Raw genomic sequence first — 25,159 nt, forward strand, 5'->3', positions numbered from 1 at the left:
TGAATTTTGCCTTCACACAGGCCATAAAACCATACCAGTTTTCCTAAAAGTTCCGAGCAAACTTTGTTTCAACACTGGCAACATTAATCAGAATCAAATGAAGACTGATAGTTTTGTTGTCCCTGCCGTTACCAAGAGACTTACTACAAATATTTTGCTTGCCATTCAAATAGTCATTATCAAATTTGAAAATAAATTTGAAAATAAACATGGCTTGTCTGCCGTGATTAAATCGAAAGCCTGGAGTTGGGTAATTTTCACAATTGCACGCAAATACTTGAAGTAATTTATGACTTTATTGCAGCAACATTCTTTCATTTATAAATCTTAACTGTGCAACTCTGTAGTTGTTAGAATGTAGTCAACCTTTTTAAAAAAAAAAAATTTTTATTGAAGTTTTCACAAAGTATCAACAACAAAATGAAAAAGGAAACCAATAGAATTAAATACAAAACAAAATAAAACAACCCCGTACCCCCTCCCCTATACATAAATAATAAATTAACACCCTGAATTAACACATAGCAAACGTAGCAAATATATACACCCCTCAAACAAAAATAAAATAGAACCCCCCCCCCCACCCAATGCTGCTACTGACCATTGTCTACCGTTCTGCCAGGAAGTCCAAGAAGGTTGCCACCGCCTGAAAAACCCTTGCATCGATCCCCTTAAGGCAAATTTCACCCTCTCCAATTTAATAAACCCCGCCGTATCTTTGATCCAGGATTCCACGCTTGGGGGCCTCGCATCCTTCCACTGAAGAAGAATCCTTCGCCGGCCTATTTTTCTTTGATCAGAGGCACTATCCAGTGCGGAGGCAGAAAGGAAAACTTCAAACTGCCGTTTAAGGAATGTCTAATTTTAACGTAGCTTACCATTTGTGCTGAAGTGGTCAGGCTTTTTGAGACTCTCTATCTTCCGATTTGTCTTAGACCATAAGACATAGGAGCAGAATTAGGCCACTCAGCCCATCGAATCTGCTCCGCCATTCAATATGGCTGATATTTTCTCATAACCATTCTCCTGCCTTCTCCCCATAACCCCTGATCCCCTTATTAATCAAGAACCTATCTATCTCTGTCTTAAAGACACTCAGTGATTTGGCCTCCACAGACTTCTGTGGCAAAGAATTCCACAGATTCACCACCCTCTGGCTGAAGAAATTCCTCCTCGTCTCTGTTTTAAAGGATTGTCCCTTTAGTCTGACTTGGTGTCCTCTGGTTCTAGTTTCTCCTACAAGTGGAAACATCCTCTTCACGTCCATTCTATGCAGGCCTCGCAGTATCCTGTAAGTTTCAATCAGATCCCCCCTCATCCTTCTAAACTCCAACGAGTTTAGAAGTTTTGAAGATATTAAAGACACTACAGAAAAAGAAAGTTCTTTATTAATCACTCATGACACTTTTGGAGAATTCTAATTGATTTGCGTGACATTAGCTATCCTTTAGAAACCTACAAACATTTTTAATTTTCTAAACTATGATCTGCTCTTACTCACACTATCTTTACTTCTGTCTGTCTCTAGCTAACTCCTGCACTACACTCCCCACAAAGGTCAGCATCAATACCTTATATACTTGTAGCTGTAGCTCATTCTAGTGGCTACTTTAGACATTTCATTAACCCTTCTAGTTCGTACAGTTATGATAATACCATAGTCCAGTCAGTTTCTGATCAATGGTAACCCCCAGGCTGTTGATTGTGGCGGATCCAGCGATGGTAATGCCACTCTGAAGAGTGAGATGGTTGACAGACGGAAGCCCAGATTAAAAGACTTAATATACTGCAAAACTTAGAAATCTTAACAATCCGCATTTCCTCCTTTTCAATAAGCATATGATGGGTTACCTGACACTGACCCACACCAGGGGGCCATTTAAAGAACTGTCCATGACCTTGTTCCAGATCATGACCTGCAGTTTGCAAGACTGGGCATCCCACCCTCCAGCACACATTGAGGGGGATGACGGCCCGTAACTGGCCCTTGCCACTAACAGGCAGCAATTAGCGTATTATCAAGCATGTGACTATGACGGGCCCGGATGTCAGAACTCTGCTGACTTCCAGGTGTGTTTTATTCAGCCCATAGTCTATGATGGGCGGCACCTGTGGATATGAGTAAATCCTAGTGACCTGTGCACCTGCTCAGCAGACTGAATGGGTAAGATGATGAATTGTTGGTGGCTCACAAACAGTGTGTCTGTCACCTGGCCTGATCACCATAGCATTGAAAACTGATTGACAGCTGAAAAGAGAGATGTTGCCAAAGCTCTACATCCTGCACTTACCAGGACAAACACAAGAAGGCAAAATTTCAAATGATCACAAGTTATACGACAGAGAAAAGAAAGGTAATTAGTTGGCAAGTTGACTCCGATCAGCTGAGGGATTGCCATAACAAAAGCAATGGGGGACTATAGGCTCCTCAAGCTCCCAGGTAGTTCAAAATATGTGCTAGGCTTGAACATAGAATCCCTGCAGTGCAGAAGGAGACCATTCAGCCCATCAAGTCTGCACCAACCCTCCGAAACAGCACTCTAGCAAGGCCCACCCCATCCCTGTAACCTAACCTGCATATCTTTGGACAGTAAGGGGCAATTTTAGCATGGCCAATCCACTTTACCTGCACATCTTTGGACTGTGGGAGGAAACCGGAGCACCTGGAGGAAATGCATGCCGACACTGGGAGAAAGTGCAAACTCCACACAGGCAGACACCCAAGGTCGGAATTGAACCTGGGTCCCTGGTGCTGTGAGGCAGCAGCACTAACCACTGTGCCACCATATTCATTTTGCTTGCAGAGAATATGTCCCTGTGTGTGAATGTATGCAATGAGTTGAGCTCATAACATGGCTCATTTATGCTTGCTAGAAACAATATACATTAACAATATCTATTAACATATTTCAATAATGCCTGGGTTTCTTGCAGTGGGCCACCAATGAAGGCTAAAGAACGTCCAATCCATTATGGTGCTGCATACATTTCTGACACACTTTAATCAGGCAATCTTTGTCTGTAAAATGGGCAAAACACAATCCAATTACTCCTGACTGCCCCCCCCCTCCCCCCCCCCCCCCCGTCCCATAGTTTGTTTTAGTGAGTTAGTTACAGTAATTTCTTAGTAAATTTCTTGCGAGATATTAAAGAAAAATAGATTTTAATTAACATTATTTTATAAAATTCTGACAGTACAGCATTCAACAATGCTCCACCTTTCTCTTTAACTCAGTTACAATGACAGGCCCAGTTAGTCTGCCCCATCTGACATTATTCTGCCAGGTATGTGACAAGAAGTGAATGGGGATATGTATGTAAATTGCTGCCTTTACCTTGTCCACATCATAGGCCATTTTCAATGGATGAGATTCATTTTAAAAATGGATACATGTTTAGTGATAGGATCAAGCATTAATGATTGAATTACCGATAAGTGCTATCTAAGGCTCTCTATGAGTACAGGAGGGAGATAGAGAACCTAGTGGCACGGTGCAATGACAACAATCTCTCCCTCAATGTCAGCAAAACTAAGGAGCTGGTCATCAACTTCAGGAAGCGAAGTGTCGTACACACCCCTATCGATATTAATGGTGTTGAGGTGGAGACTGTTGACAGTTTCAAATTACTAGGTGTAAACATCACCAACAATCTGTCTGGTCTACCCACGTTGATGCTACGATCAAGAAAGCACAACGGCGCCTATACTTCCTCAGGAAACTAAAGAAATTCGGCCTGTCTCTTACCAATTTTTACAGACGCACCAAAGAAAGCAATGGGGGACTATAGGCATTATCTGGCTGCATTACAGTTTGGTATGGTAACTACTCGGCCCAGGACCATCAGAAACTAGAGAGTCATGAACACAGCCCAGTCCATCACACAAATCCGCCTCCCATCCATTGACTCTGTCTATACCTCCTGCTGCCTTGGGAAAGCTGGTAGCATAGTCAAAGGCCCCTCCCACCCAGGTTATTGTCTCTTCCAACCTCTTCCATAGGCAGAAGATACAAAAGTCTGAGAACACGCACCAACAGATTCAAAAACAGTTTCTTCCCCGCTGTTACCAGACTCCTAAATGGCCCTCTTAAGGACTGAACTGATCTCTCTATGCATCTTCTCACTGTTGTTGCACTACACTCCGTATGCTTCACCCGATGTCTATGCCTATGTATTTACATTGTGCACTTATTGTGTGTCCTATGTTTTTCATGTGTGGAACGATCTGTCTGGACTGTACGCAGAACAATATTTTTCACTGTACCTCAGTACACGTGACAAGAAATCGATGCTTTTAATATTGAAGTAAACTAAGAGGAGCCATGTTCTGATCTCATTTAGCCTGCTTAGACAAACGCCTAGTCTCTTTGATAGCTGTCAGATGGAGTTAAGCCTTTTTAACTGAGTTCCTGATGGACTTATTTCTAATAATTTGCACACTCCTACTGTGAAGCGCAGGAGAGGGGAAGGAACACTAATCTAGGAAATGTCATGTTGGTACATTAAAGATATCCTTCTGTAATTAGCACTGAGACATATTGTGCTGCTGCCTGAAGGGAGATTTTGACTCTATTTAACCAACATTATCCTTTTCTGAGGAGTGATGGATCCAAAAAAGGCAGATCTCTATTCACCATCATTCACATTCATTAACAATTTATAGTTATATCGCGCCTTTAATAAGGAAACTCACCCCCGGGCAAATCATGGAGGCTTGAGAAGGACGGGGCGTTGAGCCAAAGAAGGGAGATTAGACAGAGTGAAGGAAAGGATGGGGAAAAGAGGTGGATTTTAAGAAACAACTCAAAAGAAATGAAGGGGGCAGAAAAAAAATGGACAGTTAAAACACAGCTACCGTTTGTGGAGATTGGCGGAGGGAGACGCACAAGAGGCTGGGGTCATGAGGACAACAAATTTGGGAAGTGGGTGATCAGCAGCCAATGTAGGTTAGCAAGAACGATGATGAATGGTGCGCAGAACTTGGTGTGGGAGCGAATATGAAAAGCAGCTGGATGAACTGGAAATGATGGCAAGTGGGTAATGGGAGGCAGGCAAGCAGAGCGTTACCCACCTTCACGAGCAAAAAGCATTCACTAATAGAGAAACATTAAATGAAACATTTTGGTCATGAAGATGAATTTTGTGAAACTCCCATGACTGGCACATGTAACTAGTGGCTATTTTATGACCCACATTCTGTACTGGGGTTAAAACGGTAACTGTACCCTGCAACGATCATTTTCCATTCATAAAATTATTAGGTACATTGGTGCTTTAATACAGTTCATATATAAAGTACACTTGAATACTGTCATCATTAGTGTTGTTTTATATAGATTTGTGGTGACCCTCATGAAAGCAGTTACAGTAGCTCTGTCCACCATCAAAAGCAATGGCGATCATAACAATGCTGGATTAATGCTACATTAATCACCACTCGACTATTACAAACTGTTTATTACAAACTGTATGTACCAAAATATTATTCAAATGCTCAGCAAGGTAAATTACACATAGAATAACACGTATGAATCATAGAATCATTGAATTTACAGTGCAGAAGGAGGCCATTCGACCCATTGAGTCTGCACCAGGCCTTGGAAAGAGCACTCTACACCTCCACCCTATCCCCGTAACCCAGTAGCCCCACCTAACCTTTTTGGACATTAAGGGCAATTTGAAATGGCCAATCCACCTAACCTGCACATCTTTGGACTGTGGGAGGAAACCGGAGCACCCGGAGGAAACCCACGCAGACACGGGGAGAACGTGCAGACTCTGCACAGCCAGTGACCCAAGCCGGGAATCGAACCTGGGACCCTGGAGCTGTGAAGTAACAGTGCTAACCACTGTGCTACCATGCCACCCGTGAACTCAATAGACAATAATTGTGAAAGAAATAATCAGTTCAAAAACAGTTAATGATAACGAACCATGATTTATTTTTGGAAATATTAAATAATCTGTCTTGGCCTTCTGTGTCCAGTTGAATTTATATTGGACATTAGAACTACACATTTCCTGACTCACCTCAATGCTCACAGCAATATATTCTGATCAGTTTTACAGGAGAATGTAGTATGTATTTGACACTGGAGCAGTCAGTAGCATGGCGTTCTTACTTATGATAATCAGGATCTAATATGTCATTCCAGGAAATTCAAGGCTAATAAGGTCAATTCAGCTATTTTCATGCTCCAATTTCTGAACTCCTACCGGAGAGGACAGGATTTGTAAAATAGGGTCAGACACCTGACACCCTGATGATTTTCAGGTCCCGAAACCACATCTGAACTGTGTCATCTTTGCAACACTGTTTGAAAATGTAAATAGGGCTTGATTGGGCACCCAATTAGAAGCACCTATTGCCTCCAGGAGGTGGGAACAACTCTCCTGGTGCCAGTGGCAAAGGCCGTCATGCTGGGGGGTCACTGCAGCCTTTCTGAGGAGGAGCAGACAGCTCACGATAGAATCAGGAGGATAAAGGCAGTGCAAAGTGGCCATCGGCACCAACTCACGTTACAATGTTCAACCCAGTGTGAGTTTAATCCTTAAATTTCATGAACAAACACTGCTAAAAATTAACTGGACAGGCGAGACTGTCCTGTTTGTCTTGAAAAACATTTGAAAATCCCGTTTTAATCTGGGCAGGCCTCTTAATAAATTCACAAAGGCATTTAATGGGCTAGGTTTTAACATAGAATTTACAGTGCAGAAGGAGGCCATTCGGCCCATCGAGACTGCACCAGCTCTTGGAAAGAGCACCCTACCCAAGGTCGACACCTCCACCCGATCCCCATAACCCAGTAACCCCACCCAAAAGGGCAATTTTGAACACTAACGGCAATTTATCATGGCCAATCCACCTAACCTGCACATCTTTGGACTGTGGGAGGAAACCGGAGCACCCGGAGGAAACCCACGCGCACACGGGGAGGATGTGCAAACTCCGCACAGACAGTGACCCAAGCCGGGAATCGAACCTGGGACCCTGGAGCTGTGAAGCAATTGTGCTATCTACAAGGCTACCGTGTTGCCCAAGGTTGAATCTATGTCAGGAGTCTGGGAAGAAAAACAAGATATTGAAAGTATAATTAACTGGGGAAAGGTAGCAGTTAAATCTTGGCTGAGTTGTTGTACGCTCTGAGTCAATAGGTTGTATGATTAAGCTCCATTCCAGAAACTTGAGTATATAATTTATGCTGCCACTTCAATCTGATACTGAGGGAATACAGCAGATTGAGGTTTTTTAAATTCTTTCATGGGTTGTAGGTGTCCAAAAGACCATAAGGCATAGGAGCAGAATTAGGCCACTTGGCCCATCGAGTCTGCTCTGCCATTCAATCATGGCTGATATTTTCTCATCCCCATTCTCCTGCCTTCTCCCCATAACCCTTGATCCCCTTATTAATCAAGAACCTATCTATCTCTGTCTTAAAGACACTCAGTGAATTGGCCTCCACAGCCTTCTGCGGCAAAGAGTTCCACAGATTCACCACCCTTTGGCTGAAGAAATTCCTCCTCATCTCTGTTTTAAAGGATCGTCCCTTTAGTCTGAGATGGTGTCCTCTGGTTCTAGTTTTTCCTACAAGTGGAAACATCCTCTCCACGTCCACTCTATCCAGCCCTCGCAGTATCTTGTAAGTTTCAATAAGATCCCCTCTCATCCTTCTAAACTCCAACAAGTACAGACCCAGAGTCCCCAAGCGTTCCTCAGATAACAAGTTCTTCATTTCAGGGATCATTCTTGTGAACCTCCTCTGGACCCTTTCCAAAGCCAGCACATCCTTCCTTAGATATGGGGCCCAAAACTACTCACAATACTCCAAATGGGGTCTGACCAGAGCCTTAAACAGCCTCAGGAGTACATCTCTGGTCTTGTATTCTAGCTCTCTTGACATGAATGCTAACATTGCATTTGCCTTCTTAACTGCCGACTGAACCAGCACATTAATCTTAAGAGAATGGTGAACAAGGACTCCCAAGTCCCTTTGTGCTTCTGCTATCCGAAACATTTCCCCATTTAGAAAATAGTCTATGCCTAAATTCCTCCTTCCAAAGTGCATAACCTCACACTTTTCCACATTGTATTTCATTTGCCACTTCATTGCCCACTCTCCTAGCTTGTCCAAATCCTTCTGCAGCCCCCTTACTTCCTCAATACTACCTGTCCCTCTGCAGACCTTTGTATCATCTGCAAACTTAGCAACAGTGCCTTCAGTACCGTCTTCCAGATCATTAATGTATATTGTAACACGTTGTGGTCCCAGCACAACTGTGTTGCAGGCGGGGCCAGCATTTATTGTTCATCATTAATGGCCCTTGTGAAGGTGGTAGTGAGCTGCTGCAGTCCATGAGGTGTAGGAAAACCCACAGTGTCATGAGGGAGGGAATTCCAGCATTCTGACCCAATGGCGGTGAAGGAACAGTGATATATTTCAGGTCCGAATGGTTTGTGGCTTGGAGGGAAACTTGCAGGTGGTGGTATTCCCATTGCTTACTGCCCTTGTCCTTTAGGTGATAGAGATCGCAGGTTTGGAGTGTGCTATCGATGGAGCCTTGGTGTGTCGCTGCAGTGTATCTTGTAAGCTGAGTCCGCAAAAGATGTGGAGCTGAGTCCACAAAACATCAGCCGCGATCTCGTTGAATGGCGGAGCAGGCTCGAAGGGCCAGATGGTGTACTCCTGCTCCTGGTTCTTATGTTCTTATGTAACTGATACACACTGCTGCCACTGTGTGTCAGTGATGGAGGGAGTGAATGCTTAAGGTGGTGGATGGTACCAGTTAAGCAGGCCACTTTGTCCTGGATGGTGTCAAGCTTCCTCAATGTTGTTGTAGCTGCACTCAGCCAGACAACTGGAGAGGATTTCATCACATTCCTGTTTTGTACTTTGAGAAGTCGGGAGGTGAGTTACTTGCTGTAGAATTCCCAGCCTCTAACTTTCTCTTCCTCAGGATTCACCTGAGGAAGGAGCAGTCCTCCAAAAGCTAGTGATTTGAAACAAACCTGTTGGACTTTAACCTGGTGTTGTAAGACTTCTTACTGTGCTCACCCCAGTCCAATGCCGGCATCTCCACATCATTTCTCTTGAAGCCACTGTATTTCTATAGCTGGACCAGTTCAGTTTCTGGTCAATGGAAATGCCCCACGATGTTGATAGAGGGAATTCAGAGTTAGTAATGACATTGAATGGCATTGGAAGATGGATAGGTTATCTCTTGTTGGAGATGGTCATCACCCAGCACTTGTGTGACATGAATGTTACATGCCATAATCAGCCAAAGCTTGAATGTTGCCCAGGTCTTGTCGTATATGGACATGGATTGCTTCAATATCTAGGAGTCACGAATGGTGCTGATCTAATGATGGAGGGAAGGTAATTGATGAAGCAGCTGAAGATGAAAGGAAAATAATTTTAAGGTGATTGGAGGAAGGTATCGGGGAGATGGCAGAGGTAGGTTCTTTACACAGAGAGTGGTGGGTGTGTGCAATGCACTGCCAGCAGAGATGGTGGAGTCAGAGTCATTAGGGACATTTAAGCAACTCTTAGACAGGCACATGGACAGCAGTAAATTGACGGGGTGTAGGTTAGGTTGATCTTAGATTAGGATAAATGGTCGGCGCAACATCGTAGGCTGAAGGGCCTGTACTGTACTGATCTATGTTCTATGATTGGGCTTCGGACACCAGCTGACAAACTCCGCAGCGATGTCCAAGGACCGAGGAGGTTGATCTCTAACAAGCACAACCATTTTTCTTTGTGCTATGCATGACTGCAAGCCGTGGAGAGGTTGATCTCTACTGCAAATTGATTTCAGTTTTGCTGGGGTTCCTTGATGCCACACTTGGTCCAGTGCTACCATGATGTCACTCTCAGCTCACCTCTTGAGATCAAGGCTGTATTAAAGTCAGGAATTCAGTGGCCCTGGTAGATTCCAAACTGCATGTCAATGAACAGATTATTGCTGAGAAGTGTTGCTTAATAGCACTGTTGATGACCCCTTCCATTATTTTGCTGTTGATCGCGAGTAGACTGATGGGACGGTAATTGGCCAAATTGGATTTGTCCTGCTTTTTGTGGACAGGGCGTACCTGGGAAAATTTCCACATTGCTGGGTAGTTGCCAGCTTGGCCACGGATGCAGCTAATTCTTGAGCACAATTCTTCTGTACTACTGTTGGAATGTTGTCAGGACCCATAGCCTTGGCAGTATCCAGTGCCTTTAACTGTTTCTTGATATCACGTGGAGTGAATCAAATTGGCTACAGACTGTCATTTGTGATGCTGGGGACCTCAGAAGCAAGCCGAGATAGATCATCCACTCAGTCAGAACCTCTGCCTGAAGTTGGGTGCAAATTCTTTGGCCGAGATTCTCTGATCCCACGCCGGGTCGGAGAATCGACTGGGGGAAACGTGAGAATCGCGGCAAGCTGCTCCGCCGTTTGTTTCTCCGGCGACTGGAGAATCGGCGGCAATCGCGCCCATGGAGTCTCTGCCGTGCTGGTCGGGGGGCCCCCCTGCCGATTCTCCATGCCTCGACGAGCCGAGTGCCCGCCGAGTTCGGCTGAGTCCCGCCGGCGTGGGTTACGTATGTTCCTACCTGGCGGGACCTCTGAGTTCTGGCTGCGGGGGGCGTCCTGGTGGGGGCAGGGGGATCTGACTCCGGCGGGGAGCCTCCACGGTGGCCAGCCCCACGATCAGAGCCTACCGATCGGCGGGTGGGCTAATTCCGGGAGGGGGCTATGTTCCTCCGCACTGGGAACTTGTAGGGCTCTGCCATATTGCCCGGGGGCCGGCACGGAGATGGAAACCCACGCGCATGCGTGGACCCGTGCAGGCCGTAGCGCACAAGCGCGCACCCGCGCCGGCCGTGATCCCGTCAGCGGTGCCATGTGATTACATGTGCTCTTTAATTTTCTGGAACTGTTATTCGTTACATCCCATGTCATTTTAATTTACATTATTAATGATACATACGCAGAAACAACAACACAATTGAAGAAGGAATAATGATCATTATTGTGCAGTGTGAAAGAATACCCTTGGTACCAGTGATGAGGAAATGAACCATTTCTCAGCTGGCCACCCTTACCTTGGATAATACAGAATATATGAATTTTAACATGAACTTTGAGGAACTTGCAAGTTTTTAACACAAGAGTGAATTTTTCAGTGCTTCAGCACCTGAGATCTTGGACTTTCTAGGTCGATAGAGGTCTATAAGCAGTGGCTTATAGACAACCTGGTCTGAAGTCATGTCAATCTGCTCACTTTTTCACTGAATGACACAGGAAGCGGAAACTTCTGTATCCTGCAGCAGCACTATATTGGCATGTTAGTTCAGACCAGTATGTTCAGATGCCAGAATCTACTTGATATCATAGCAAAATGTTCTTTCTTGATACATTCATGACAGATCGCCTTAAGAGGCTCATTGGAGAGGCACTAAAGCTGCGTTCAAACGCAGCTGCTAAAAACAAGCCCACAGATGATTTCTGAGTCATTTATTTGCTTACATCTAGACCTGCCGTGTGACAGTACACTTCAGTATAGCGTGATGATATTTTTTAGCAGTGACCTTTTTAGGATGTTACAGTTGGAAAATATTGGCGGTTGTTCAAAATTCAATATTTAATACCAGCAAACGAAAGGTTCATCAATGCTAACATGGCAATGTGACATGTGATGTAAATAACTACACGGTCATGCAGAAAACCACTAGGTCATGGAATAAGATACCATCTCAGCCGAAAAGAGCAATGTTTGCTTAATTACATGGCTGTAAGATGGAGGAGGCTGACAAATTCAACAGAAAGGCAGTGACTGAAAATGATTTAATAATTAAACCACTATATTTTATTTCCTGGAAGAGATTTGTTGAATGCCATGCAATAAAGATGATGAAAAATTGTGCGTCACCTTAAAACTGATGATTTAAAAGTCTGTCGGCTGTGATGGAAAAATATTAACACCACTTCTTACAGATTAAATCATTTCAATTCCCATTTTCTCAAAAATCAATAATGTCAGGTAGCAAGTGTGGAAGATTATTGCCATCAGTAAAATGTGCCTCAGATGATATATTTCTCGAGGTAGCAGAAATTCTCTGATTGATGACCTGTTGCGTATATATTGAAGAGTCACCGACTGTCTTTGAGAGACAAACTTGTGTCTCTAATTAGCACATACTACGCTGTACTCTCGATAAAATGTACCTTATGACACCCATTATAAAATATGAAGAAAAAAATCTGTAAAAGATAAACTTAATTAGTTTGAGGACTGTTATCCTGTGCAGATTTAATGATTAATTGTCCTGTCTTATTACATAGCACAGGGAAATGCTTGGACCAAATTAACAAAATTAACAACAGCTACAGAATGAAGCTACTTAGGTGGTGTATAACCCGGTTCAATTACACTCATCTCTTAAATTGAAATTATTCTGCACTACGATAATGCCCTAGTAAGTGACTAAAACATCAACAGCATAATTAAATTGTTGTTTTTTCCTCTTTGCAGAAAATCCTTCCCATCCCAGCACGCTACGCTTGCAGCATTCGCAGCTGTGTATGTTTCTGTAAGTAATCAGAGCTGTCTTGTGTGATCCACAGTGTCATAATCAGTACAGAGTTAAATCTGTCAATTAATAATGAACTGTGAGTAAGATCTTGCTCGGCTATGTAAATTAGCTGCAACCCTCATTAGTAGGTGAAATGATCAGTGTGAAAATTAGGAAGAATTTAGATATGAACATATGAAATTGATGTGCAGGAAAAGACCAGCTGGTTCACTGAGCCACACCATCATGATTAAACATCACCATGTATTCTCTGCAGAAGAGGCAGAAAAAGAGAGGAATGTGGCCAGTAAAGGAAGATTCCTCCCTATCCCCCACAATCAAACCCAGTCCAATAGTTCACATGAACTGAGTGTTATCAGTGAAGACACTTTTCGTCCAAATGAAAGTATTTCTGCCGCAGTCAAGAGCTGTTCTCTTGAAGGCAGAGAGTCAGCAGCCGAAATGCCAGCTGGCACCGTATTCTAGAGACCCAACACTCTCTGGCAAAAGAACTGCTTAACATCCTACAACTTAAACTCCTGTGCCTTGGTCCTTCTCAGAAATTACTTGTGCAGCTTATCATAGAAGCATGCAATTGAAGGAGACTTTTATTCGATAAAGGTTATTGGGCGTCATTCTCCGACCCCCCGCCGGGTCGGAGAATGGCTGTTGGCCGCCGTGAATCCCGCCCCCGCCCCCGCCGAAGTCTCCGGTACCGGAGATTGGGCGGGGGCGGGAATCGGGCCGCGCCGGTTGGCGGGACCCCCCGCTGGATTCTCCGGCCCGGATGGGCCGAAGTCCCGCCCAGAAATTGCCTGTCCCGCCGGCGTAAATCAAACCTGGTATTTACCGGCGGGACCAGGCGGCGTGGGCGGGCTCCGGGGTCCTGGGGGGGGGCGCGGGGCGATCTGACCCCGGGGGGTGCCCCCACGGTGGCCTGGCCCGCGATCGGGGCCCACCGATCCACGGGTGGGCCTGTGCCGTGGGGGCACTCTTTCCCTTCCGCCTCCGCCACCGCCTCCACCATGGCGGAGGCGGAAGAGACTCTCCCCACTGCGCATGCGCCGGGAAACTGACAGCGGCCGCTGACGCTCCCGCGCATGCGCCGGGAAACTGACAGTGGCCGCTAACGCTCCCGCGCATGCGCCGCATTTCCGCGCCAGCTGGCGGGGCAACAAACGCCATTTCCGCCAGCTGGCGGGGCGGAAATCCCTCCGGCGTCGGCCTAGCCCCTCAATGTCGGGGCTAGGCCGCCAAAGATGTGGAGCATTCCGCATCTTCGGGCCGGCGCGATGCCCGTCTGATTGGTGCCGTTTTTGGCGCCAGACGGCGGACATCGCGCCGTTGGGGGAGAATTTCGCCCATTATGTCTGTGCTGGCTCTTTGCAAGACTACCCAATTCGTCCCACCGCCCTGCGCTTTACTGATAGAGCTACAACATTTTTCCCTTCAAGTATCGCAAAAGAGATTATCTGGTCATTATCACATTGCCGTTTGTGGCAATTGGCTGCTGTGTTTCTCAAATTACAACAATGACTGCATTTCAAAAGTACTTCATTGGCTTTGTGACATCTGGTGGCCATGAAAAATGCAATATAAATGCATGCCTTTTTTATTTATCCAATTCTCTTTTGGAAATTAGTATTGAATCCAGTTCCATCACCCTCTCAAACAATGTCCACATCATAACAAAAAAACTCTCCTTATTTCACCTTCAGTTCTTCTGACTGAATTACCTTTTAAGTCTGTGACCGCTGAATACTGATTCTGCCATTGGAAACTATTTTTCCTTATGGACTCCATTAAGGCTCTTCATGGTTTTGAAGACGTCCATCAAATCTCCTTTTAACTTTCTCTGCTCTAAGGAGAACAACTCTAACTTCACCTACCTGTGCACATAATGGAAACCCTTGTATCATTAGAGTAAATTTCTTCTGCACTCCCCACACCCCCGTCCAATCCATCCTGAAAAGCCATAATAGCCTTTCCAAAGTGTGGTGCCCACAATTAGACACAGCACTTCAGCTGGAGCCTAACCAGTGATATCTAAAGGCTTAGAGCAAATCTCCTTGCTTTCGTAACCTATTTCTATTTATAAACCCAAAGATTCCTTATACTTTTTTAACACACTTCTCCGGTGGGATGTTCCTCCCCCTCCGCAGTGTGTTCTGTAGCAGCAGAGGGCGGCTCGCCAGTGGCCGGCAGCAGGATCTTCTGGTCCTGTTGTCGACAACTGTGTTTCCTGTTGAAAGCACCCCTCACCACCTGAAACCCAGCCGGGAGTGCGCCGTCGGCAGGACCAGAAAATCCCACCACTCAACTTGCCCAGCTGTGAGGTCAAAAGTTTGTGCACGCCTGTTGTGGGAAGACAAATGATTAGGATTTATTAACAACTATCTATTATGGCAATTAGCACTCATTCTAAGGAATTTTAAATCTATGTTGTGCAGTACAGTATACTAAAGCAATTTTCATAAAGGTGTCAGCTAAAAACTGATGTTGCACCATCTGCAGCAGTCAGCATAAGGGTCAAACAACATGTCCTAGTTAACTAAGATTTCAGTGGCTTTAACAATTGTTCTTAAGACACAATCTACAGCAGTCAGGATAAAGGTTAACAAACATGTGTTTCTAACTCGACCTAAGGACCAGACACATCTATCGGGTTGGACACCAAGTAGGGACATTAGGGAGGGATCCATAGAAAGGCAAAGGGTAGGTAAGGGTAAATAACACTCACTGTGCCTGCGTGCACATGCGTAAGTTGTTTAATGTAAAATTTAAAACAGACATGATCCAGTGGAAACAACATTCTTGCCTACATAACCACACTCTTTAGAAAAGTTACCTGACGTTTTATGTTATCAGAGTTAGCTCTGGAGGTTTATCTCTGAAGCTGGGCTCTCCCAACGCATTGGTCAATAAATGACCATTCTGTGCCAACTCCGATTATTTAGTGGGAAAGAGAAAAACCACAACAACGCTCAACCCCAGGTCTCTTTGTTCCCGCACCCCCTTTAAAATTATATCATTTATGGAGCAGCACAGTGGTTAGCACTGCTGTCTCACGGCGGCGAGGTCCCAGGTTCGATCCCGGCTCTGGGTCACTGTCCATGTGGAGTTTGCACATTCTCCACGTGTTTGTGTGGGTTTCGCCCTCACAACACAAAGATGTGCAGGCTAGGTCGAGGGGCCACACTAAATTGCCCCTTAATTGGAAAAAATGAATTGGGTGCTCTAAAAATTTTTTTTAAATTATATAATTTGTGCAAGTGACCTTTAAACTATGCCGTGTACTGAAAGATAATTAGCAAGATGCATCAAAACTACATAATTTAAGCACAGCAGCAATTTTATGGTCGCAATATATTTTGTCAGGTGCATTTATGTAATACATTATTCAATTCCAACTTACACCTTTAACTTTGTAAGGAAAAACTATAGTACAATTTGGCCAGTAGCCCTGATATTATGCATTGATATCAAAAGCATACTTAACATGCTTATCCAAAATTCCTCCCAGTATTATTTTAGCAGGGATGTTAACCAGTCCTAAATAAATAGGATGATGAACGTTTACACAATAGACTGCTGTATATATTGGTCAAAAAAGTGTTGGAACATTGAGATGAAGAGGGTCAAACCGTATTTCACATTAACAAGAGGCAGGATTCTTCAGCTTCCCAGCCGCGTGTTTCTCGACAGGGGGAGGCGGTGCACTGTTTGCTGGCAGCGGGACTCTCTGTGCTCGCCGCTGTCAATGGAATTCTCGTCAAAGCCACCCCACAGGGAAACCCACGGTGGGGTACGCTGTTGGCAGGAGCAGGGAATCACGGCACCTCCTGCAGAATGTTTGAGGTGAGGGATGCCGTCAGTGTCCCTGCTGATTTCATCTGTGGGAAGTGCACCCATCTCCAGCTCCTCAGAAACCGCGTTAGGGAACTGGAGCTGGAGCTGGATGAACTTTGGATCATTCGGGAGGCAGAGGTGGTTATAGATAGAAGCTTCAGGGATGTAGTTACTCCGAAGAATAAAGATAGATGGGTGACAGTGAGAGGGGCTGAGAAATAGCAGTCAGTACAGGGATCAACTGTGGTCATTCCCCTTAGGAACAAGTATACCGCTTTGGGGGGACGACTTACCAGGGGTAAGCCATGGGGTACAGGTCTCTGGCACAGAGTCTGTCCCTGTTGCTCAGAAGGGAAGTGGGAAGATGAGTAGAGCATTAGTCATTGGAGACTCCATAGTTAGGGGGATAGATAGGAGATTGTGTGGGAATGAGAGAGACTCGTGGTTGGTGTGTTGCCTCCCAGGTGCCAGGGTCCGTGATGTCTCGGATCGTGTTTTCGGGATCCTTAAGAGGGAGGGGGAGCAGCCCCAAGTCATGGTCCAGATAGGTACCAACGACATAGATAAGGATAGGGATGTAAGGCAGGAATTCAGGGAGCAAGGGTGGAAACTTAGATCGAGGACAAACAGAGTTATTATCTCTGGGTTGTTACCCGTGCCACGTGCTAGCGAGACGAGGAATAGGGAGGGAGAGGAGTTGAACACATGGCTACAGGGATGGTACAGGAGGGAGGGTTTCAGATTTCTGGATAATTGGGGCTCATTCTGGGGTAGGTGGGACCTCTACAAACGGGATGGTCTACACCTGGACCAAAGGGGTACCAATATCCTGGGGGGGAAATTTACGAGTGCTCTTCGGGAGGGTTTAAACTAGTTCAGCAGGGGATTGGGAACCTGAATTGTAGCTCCAGTACACAGGAGGTGGAGAGTAGTGAGGTCATGAGTAAGGTTTCAAAGTTGCAGGAGTGTACCGGCAGGCAGGAAGGTGGTTTAAAGTGTGTCATCTTCAATGCCAGGAGCATCCGGAATAAGGTGGGTGAACTTGCGGCATGGGTTGGTACCTGGGACTTCGATGTTGTGGCCATTTCGGAGACATGGATAGAGCAGGGACAGGAATGGTTGTTGCAGGTGCTGGGGTTTAGATATTTCAGTAAGCTCAGAGAAGGTGGTAAAAGAGGGGGAGGGGTGGCATTGTTAGTAAAGGACAGTATTACGGTGGAAGAAAGGAAGTTTGATGAGGACTTGTCTACTGAGGTAGTATGGGCTGAGGTTAGAAACAGGAAAGGAGAGGTCACGCTGTTAGGGGTTTTCTATCGGCCTCCGAAAAGTTCCAGAGATGCAGAGGAAAGGGTTGCAAAGATGATTCTGGATAGGAGCGAAAGCAACAGGGTAGTTGTTATGGGGGACTTTAACTTTCCAAATATTGACTGGAAACGCTATAGTTCGAATACTTTTGATGGGTCCGTGTTTGACCAATGTGTGCAGGAAGGTTTCCTGACACAGTATGTAGATAGGCCAGCGAGAGGCGAGGCCATATTGGATTTGGTACTGGGTAATGAACCAGGACAGGTGTTAGATTTGGAGGTTGTTGAGCACTTTGGTGATAGTGACCACAATTCGATTACGTTTACTTTAATGATGGAAAGGGATAGGTATATACCGCAGGGCAAGAGTTATATCTGGGGGAAAGGCAATTATGATGCGATGAGGCAAGTCTTAGGATGCATCGGATGGCGAGGAAAACTGCAGGCGATGGGCACAATGGAAATGTGGAGCTTGTTCAAGGAACAGCTACTGCGTGTCCTTGATAAGTATGTACCTGTCAGGCAGGGAGGAAGTGGTTGAGCGAGGGAACCGTGGTTTACTAAAGCAGTCAAAACACTTGTCAAGAGGAGAAGGAGGCTTATGTAAAGATGAGACATGAAGGTTCAGTTAGGGCGCTCGAGAGTTACAAGTTAGCTAGGAAGGACCTAAAGAGAGAGCTAAGTAGAGCCAGGAGGGGACATGAGAAGTCTTTGGCAGGTAGGATCAAGGATAACTCTAAAACTTTCTATAAATATGTCAGGAATAAAAGAATGACTAGGGTAAGAATAGGGCCAGTCAAGGACAGTAGTGGGAAGTTGTGCGTGGAGTCCGAGGAGGTAGGAGAGGTGCTAAATGAATATGTTTTTGTCAGTATTCACACAGGAAAAAGACAAAGTTGTCGAGGAGAATACTGAGATTCAGGCTACTAGACTAGAAGGACTTGAGGTTCATAAGGAGGAGGTGTTAGCAATTCTGGAAAGTGTGAAAATAGATAAGTCCCCTGGGCCAGATGGGATTTATCCTAGGATTCTCTGGGACGCTAGGGAGGAGATTTCTGAGCCTTTGGCTTTGATCTTTAAGTCATCTTTGTCTACAGGAATAGTGCCAGAAGACTGGAGGATAGCAAATGTTGTCCCCTTGTTCAAGAAGGGGAGTAGAGACAACCCCGGTAACTATAGACCAGTGAGCCTTACTTCTGTTGTGGGCAAAGTCTTGGAAAGGTTTATAAGAGATAGGATGTATAATCATCTGGAAAGGAATAATTTGATTAGTGATAGTCAACACGGTTTTGTGAAGGGTAGTTCGTGCCTCACAAACCTTATTGAATTCTTTGAGAAGGTGACCAAACAGGTGGATGAGGGTAAAGCAGTTGATGTGGTGTATATGGATTTCAGTAAAGCGTTTGACAACATTCCCCACGGTAGTCTACTGCAGAAAATATGGAGGCATGGGATTCAGGGTGATTTAGCAGTTTGGATCAGAAATTGGCTAGCTGGAAGAAGACAAAGGGTGGTGGTTGATGGGAAATGTTCAGACTGGAGTCCAGTTATTAGTGGTGTACCACAAGGATCTGTTTTGGGGTCACTGCTGTTTGTTATTTTTATAAATGACCTGGACGAGGGCGTAGAAGGATGGGTGAGTAAATTTGCAGATGACACTAAAGTCGGTGGCGTTGTGGACAATGCGGAAGGATGTTACAAGTTACAGAGGGACATGGATAAGCTGCAACGCTGGGCTGAGAGGTGGCAACTGGAGTTCAATGCAGAAAAGTGTGAGCTGATTAATTTTGGAAGGAATAACAGGAAGGCAGAGTACTGGGCTAATGGTAAGATTCTTGGTAGTGTGGATGAGCAGAGAGATCTCGGTGTCCATGTACATAGATCCCTGAAAGTTGCCACCCAGGTTGAGTGGGTTGTTAAGAAGGCGTACGGTGTGTTAGCTTTTATTGGTAGGGGGATTGAGTTTCGGAGCCATGAGGTCATGTTGCACCTGTACAAAACTCTGGTGCGGCCGCATTTGGAGTATTGCGTGCAATTCTGGTCGCCGCATTATAGGAAGGATGTGGAAGCATTGGAAAGGGTGCAGAGGAGATTTACCAGAATGTTGCCTAGTATGGAGGGAAGATCTTATGAGGAAAGGCTGAGGGACTTGAGACTGTTTTCGTTAGAGAGAAGAAGGTTAAGAGGTGACTTAATTGAGGCATACAAGATGATCAGAGGATTAGATAGGGTGGACAGTTAGAGCCTTTTTCCTCGGATGGTGATGTCTAGCACGAGGGGACATAGCTTTAAATTGAGGGGAGATAGATATAGGACAGAGGTAGGTTCTTTACTCAGAGAGTTGTAAGGGCGTGGAATGCCCTGCATGCAACAGTAGTGGACTCGCCAACACTAAGGGCATTCAAATGGTCATTGGATAGACATATGGACGATAAGGGAATAGTGTAGATGGGCTTTAGAGTGGTTTCACAGGTCGGCGCAACATCGAGGGCCGAAGGGCCTGTACTGCGCCGTAATGTTCTATGTTCTAGTGAAGGGGTTTAATAAATTTTTCACATCAGTCTTCACAGAGGAAAACAAAACCTGGATGGCAGGAGCACTGCTGTGGGATATGCGAGAGGACTACTCAAAAATGTAGTAAATATATACAGGACTAAAAAGTTAATTAGAATTAGCTGCAATTAGAAATGTCAAAGGCTGAGATAGTATGCATCCCTGAATACTGAAGAAGGTTATGAAAGAGATAATGGAGATGCTAACCAGAATCTTCCAAATAAAAATGTTTGGAAATGGAAATTGTGCCAAAGAACTAGTTGGTGACAGCTATTATGCCTTTGTTGAAGGAAAGGCTCCTAACGCAGCACCTTCCAAACCCACCACAAGCTAAAAGGACAAGGGCAACATATACATGGGGGGAACACCATCACCTGCAAGTTCCCGAACAAGTCACTCATCACCCTTACTTGGAAATATATCCCTGTTTCTCTGCTATTGCTGGCTCAAAATACTGGAACTCCCCCGCCCCCCCCCCTCCCCTAACAGAACTGTGAGTGTACCTACTACACGGACTGCAGCGGATCAAGAAGGCAGCTCACTATCACCTTCTCAAGGACAATTAGGGATGGGCATAAAACGCTACCTAGCCAGCCCACTGCCCATGAATGAATACAAAATAAATAAAGGGAAAGTAGCAACATGGCTAGAAGGGGAGGCAGCAGTGTAGTGATATTCTCACTTGCTTAGTAATCCAGAGACCCAGGGTAATCCTCTGGGAGCATGTGTTCGCATTTTCAATTGTTGTAAAAACCCATCTGGTTCACTAATGTCCTTTAGGGAAGGAAATCTGTCACCTTACCTGGTCTGGCCAACATCCCGGGAACAAATAAAGGAAAAAAAAAAGGATCAGTGGAACTTTCAAACTGGTAGGATATGTATCCGAAGAAAGTGTGCTGGGTCTGATCTTTTCTACTTATTTAGATGAATGAGATGGGTTAATGATATCAAAGTTTGCCAATAACAGCAAACTAGGGGGAAATGCCAAAAAGAGCATCACAGAAAGACAAGTTAGCAGGGTGATCATATACAAATTAAAACAGTGAAATGTAAAATTGGCAAAATAATTAGATTCTAAATGGTAACAGTCGAAGAACAGAGAATCAAGGGGTGCAGATATGTCTTTGAATGTTGGCATGCAGGTTGACAGGGCGTTAAATAAAGCTAAATAAGGATTTTAGATTTTTTGGTGGAGACATTGGATAGAAAAGCAATAAAGTGATACTAGATACTGAATTTCCCCAGAGTAGGATTGCATGAATTCTAGGGCTCTACATTATAAAATGGTTATGGAGCCACAGGAAGGATACAGAGACAATTTACGCAAGTTTTTGAAACCTCAGTATTTATAATAGAATTCAGAAATTCAAACAGTGATCTAATGGCATTTTTCAAGATTATGAAAGATGTTGAGGGGGTAAGTTGGAAAAAAACTGGTTCATTATGGTTGGTGAATTGATAAAAAATAGACATAGACTAAGGATTATCATGAGAAGAGTGCAACAGATCCTAGGAGAAATTTTAATGCACAGAGGGATGTTTATAACAGAACTTTCCTCCTCACATATTGGCAATTGATGTGGAGATGCCGGCGTTGGACTGGGGTGAGCACAGTACGAAGTCTTACAACACCAGGTTAAAGTCCAACAGGTTTGTTTCGATGTCACTAGCTTTCGGAGCGCTGCTCCTTCCTCAGGTGAATGAAGAGGTCTGTTCCAGAAACACATATATAGACAAATTCAAAGATGCCAAACAATGCTTGGAATGCGAGCATTAGCAGGTGATTAAATCTTTACAGATCCAGAGATGGGGTAACCCCAGGTTAAAGAGGTGTGAATTGTACCAAGCCAGGACAGTTGGTAGGATTTTGCAGGCCAGATGTTGGGGGATGAATGTAATGCGACATGAATCCCAGGTCCCGGTTGAGGCCGCACTCATGTGTGCGGAACTTGGCTATAAGTTTCTGCTCGGCGATTCTGCGTTGTCGCGGGTCCTGAAGGCCGCCTTGGAGAACGCTTACCCGGAGATCAGAGGCTGAATGCCCTTGACTGCTGAAGTGTTCCCCGACTGGAAGGGAACATTCCTGCCTGGTGATTGTTGCGCGATGTCCGTTCATTCGTTGTCGCAGCGTCTGCATGGTCTCGCCAATGTACCACGCTTCGGGACATCCTTTCCTCGTTGTCGCAGCGTCTGCATGGTGTCGCCAATGTACCACGCTTCGGGACATCCTTTTCGGGCCAATGTTGTCTACCTCATACGCTGCAGGAAAGGATGTCCCGAAGCGTGGTACATTAGCGAGACCATGCAGACGCTGCGACAACGAATGAACGGACATCGCGCAACAATCACCAGGCAGGAATGTTCCCTTCCAGTCGGGGAACACTTCAGCAGTCAAGGGCATTCAGCCTCTGATCTCCGGGTAAGCGTTCTCCAAGGCGGCCTTCAGGACCCGCGACAACGCAGAATCGCCGAGCAGAAACTTATAGCCAAGTTCCGCACACATGAGTGCGGCCTCAACCGGGACCTGGGATTCATGTCGCATTACATTCATCCCCCAACACCTGGCCTGCAAAATCCTACCAACTGTCCTGGCTTGGTACAATTCACACCTCTTTAACCTGGGGTTACCCCATCTCTGGATCTGTAAAGATTTAATCACCTGCTAATGCTCGCATTCCTAGCATTGTTTGGCATCTTTGAATTTGTCTATATATGTGTTTCTGGAACAGACCTCTTCATTCACCTGAGGAAGGAGCAGCGCTCCGAAAGCTAGTGACATCGAAACAAACCTGTTGGACTTTAACCTGGTGTTGTAAGACTTCGTATTGGCAATTGAGATAGGGGGCGGAATCTTCCCAGAATTTGACAAGTGTCCGGCTAGGACAGAAAACTGTCGTGTTTCTCTCCAGTTGCATAGAGCAGTTTTCTCACGGATTCTTGAGCCTGTTTGGTGAAAACAAAATGAGTGCACGATTTACACCATCACTCGGGTGGCCTCATGGAGCCAGAGACCAGCTCCAAAGAGATTTGGGCACTATTGTTAAAGGGCACCCCAGCCAGGGTCGCAACCTAATAGCCCACACCACGGAGGTTTTGGGGTTCTTCTCCACCCCCCCCCCTCCACTCCCTGTGACATGACTTGGCGAGGTATGAATATTTAGTGGTGGGGGCGATCAATTGGAGGGAGGGCCGTCTTGAAATTAATTCAAATTGATTAAAACTAGGTTCATGTGCTTTGTGGGCATGAATGTCGTAATGTTGCCGGCGAGAGCGCGGAAAAAATTGGAAAACCCAGGGCGCGATTTTCCACTCCCGCGACTAAGTGCCCACCCCGTCGTGAACGCCGTCGGGGTTCACGACGGCACGAAACGGCCCCGATCTCGACTGATTCAGGGCCCGAAAATGGGCGAGGATCGGGGCCACGAGAATCTCGGGGGGGCGTGTCGCGAAAGCAGCGTCGTCAGTGCGCGCCGGGCATTTGCGCCGCGTAAAAGTGGCGCTGCGTAAATGACACGGCTCGCGCCGCGTAACTGCCGCAACTGGTGTCACCCGCGCATGCGTGGTTGCCATACTCCCCGAGGCCGCCCCCCAAGAAGATGTTGGATGGATCCTGCGTGGCGCGGAGGAAAGGAGGTCCTCCTTCAGAGAGGCCAGCCCGCCGATCGGTGGGCACCGATCACGGGCCAGACCCGATTTGAGGCCCCCCCCGGTGCAGGATCCCCCTCCCCCTCCACAGGCCGTCCCCCCAACGTTCCCACGCTGTTTCCGCTGGCAGCGACTAGGTGTGGACGGCGCCGGTGGGAACCCGTCGTATTAGGCAGGCCGCTTGGTCCATCCGGGCCGGAGAATAGCGGGGATAGCGGAGAATCGCCATTTTGGGTGTCTCGGGCGATTCTCCGGCCTGCGCCGCGCAGAACACGACGGGGCTGTTCGCGCCGCTTGGGTGAATCGCGGGAGGGCATCGGACCGGCGTCACGGGGAAAAATGGTGCGCCAGGCGATTCTCCCAACCGGCGCGGGAGCGGAGAATCGCGCCCCCAATCTTTCTGGCAAGAATCACGTTTTCTGATTTTCTTGCGCAGATTTTCTGCCCCTCGCTTGCAATCCCACAGCAGCAAATGTGTGCTTAAGGTTCCACGCAGTGACTCTATATCATTTAAAATGGAATTGGATACACATTTGAAAAGGATGGGCTCAATGTGAGGAAAGGGCTGGGCAGTAAGCAGCTTCGATTGGAACACCAGCCTCCTTCTGTGTTGCTAATTCTGTGATGGTGGTATTCAGCTATGTAACTCGGGCTGTTCAGCCGTTGGATAAAATTCAATGATTTTCATGAATGTCTGTGTAGGGATCAGCAACACAAGATAATATGCTTAGGTTATTGCAAAACTGATTCAGTTTTTCTCATTTGTTCCTTATCATTTAGATGTATTTCAATGCAACCCTGACAGACTCCTCCAAACTCCTCAAACCGCTGCTGGTCTTCACATTTATCATCTGTGCAGTGATCTCCGGATTAACGCGCATTATCCAGTATAAGAATCATCCGATTGATGTGTACTGTGGATTTATGATAGGAGGAGGAATTGCTGTCTATTTGGTAAGTGCCACATCTTTAATTTTGTTACAAATATACATTGCTTGATGTTGTTTTTACAAATGTTCAGTCATTTATGCTGTTAGTCTGGTGGTCTATAATTTTCCGATGAAGTTATGGTAGTAGATAGGAAAACAGCTGTGCAGAAAATCCAGACAGATACATTGTCCCACTCAGCTGAAATCAACCAGGAGGATCAAGGTTGAAACACCTTAGTGATGGGTTGGTTGACCTCTGATAAGTGATGTAGAAGGTCCATAAAATAGGCATTAACCTTTAGGGTTAGGGAACGGA

At 45.7% G+C, this 25,159-nt stretch overlaps 1 protein-coding gene across 2 annotated transcripts in view; it reads left to right on the plus strand.

Moving 5' to 3' along the window:
- plppr4a (phospholipid phosphatase related 4a) overlaps nt 1–25,159 on the plus strand; it is a 113,820-nt gene that overhangs the window by 73,600 nt on the left and 15,061 nt on the right. For both annotated transcript variants that reach the window (XM_072510580.1, XM_072510579.1), the window contains 2 exons: nt 12,524–12,581; nt 24,695–24,868. In XM_072510580.1, coding sequence (XP_072366681.1) covers nt 12,524–12,581; nt 24,695–24,868 — 232 coding nt within the window. The remainder of the gene's footprint in view (nt 1–12,523; nt 12,582–24,694; nt 24,869–25,159) is intronic.

The sequence above is a fragment of the Scyliorhinus torazame genome, chromosome 7 (assembly GCF_047496885.1).
Source record: "Scyliorhinus torazame isolate Kashiwa2021f chromosome 7, sScyTor2.1, whole genome shotgun sequence".
Taxonomy (NCBI): domain Eukaryota; kingdom Metazoa; phylum Chordata; class Chondrichthyes; order Carcharhiniformes; family Scyliorhinidae; genus Scyliorhinus; species Scyliorhinus torazame.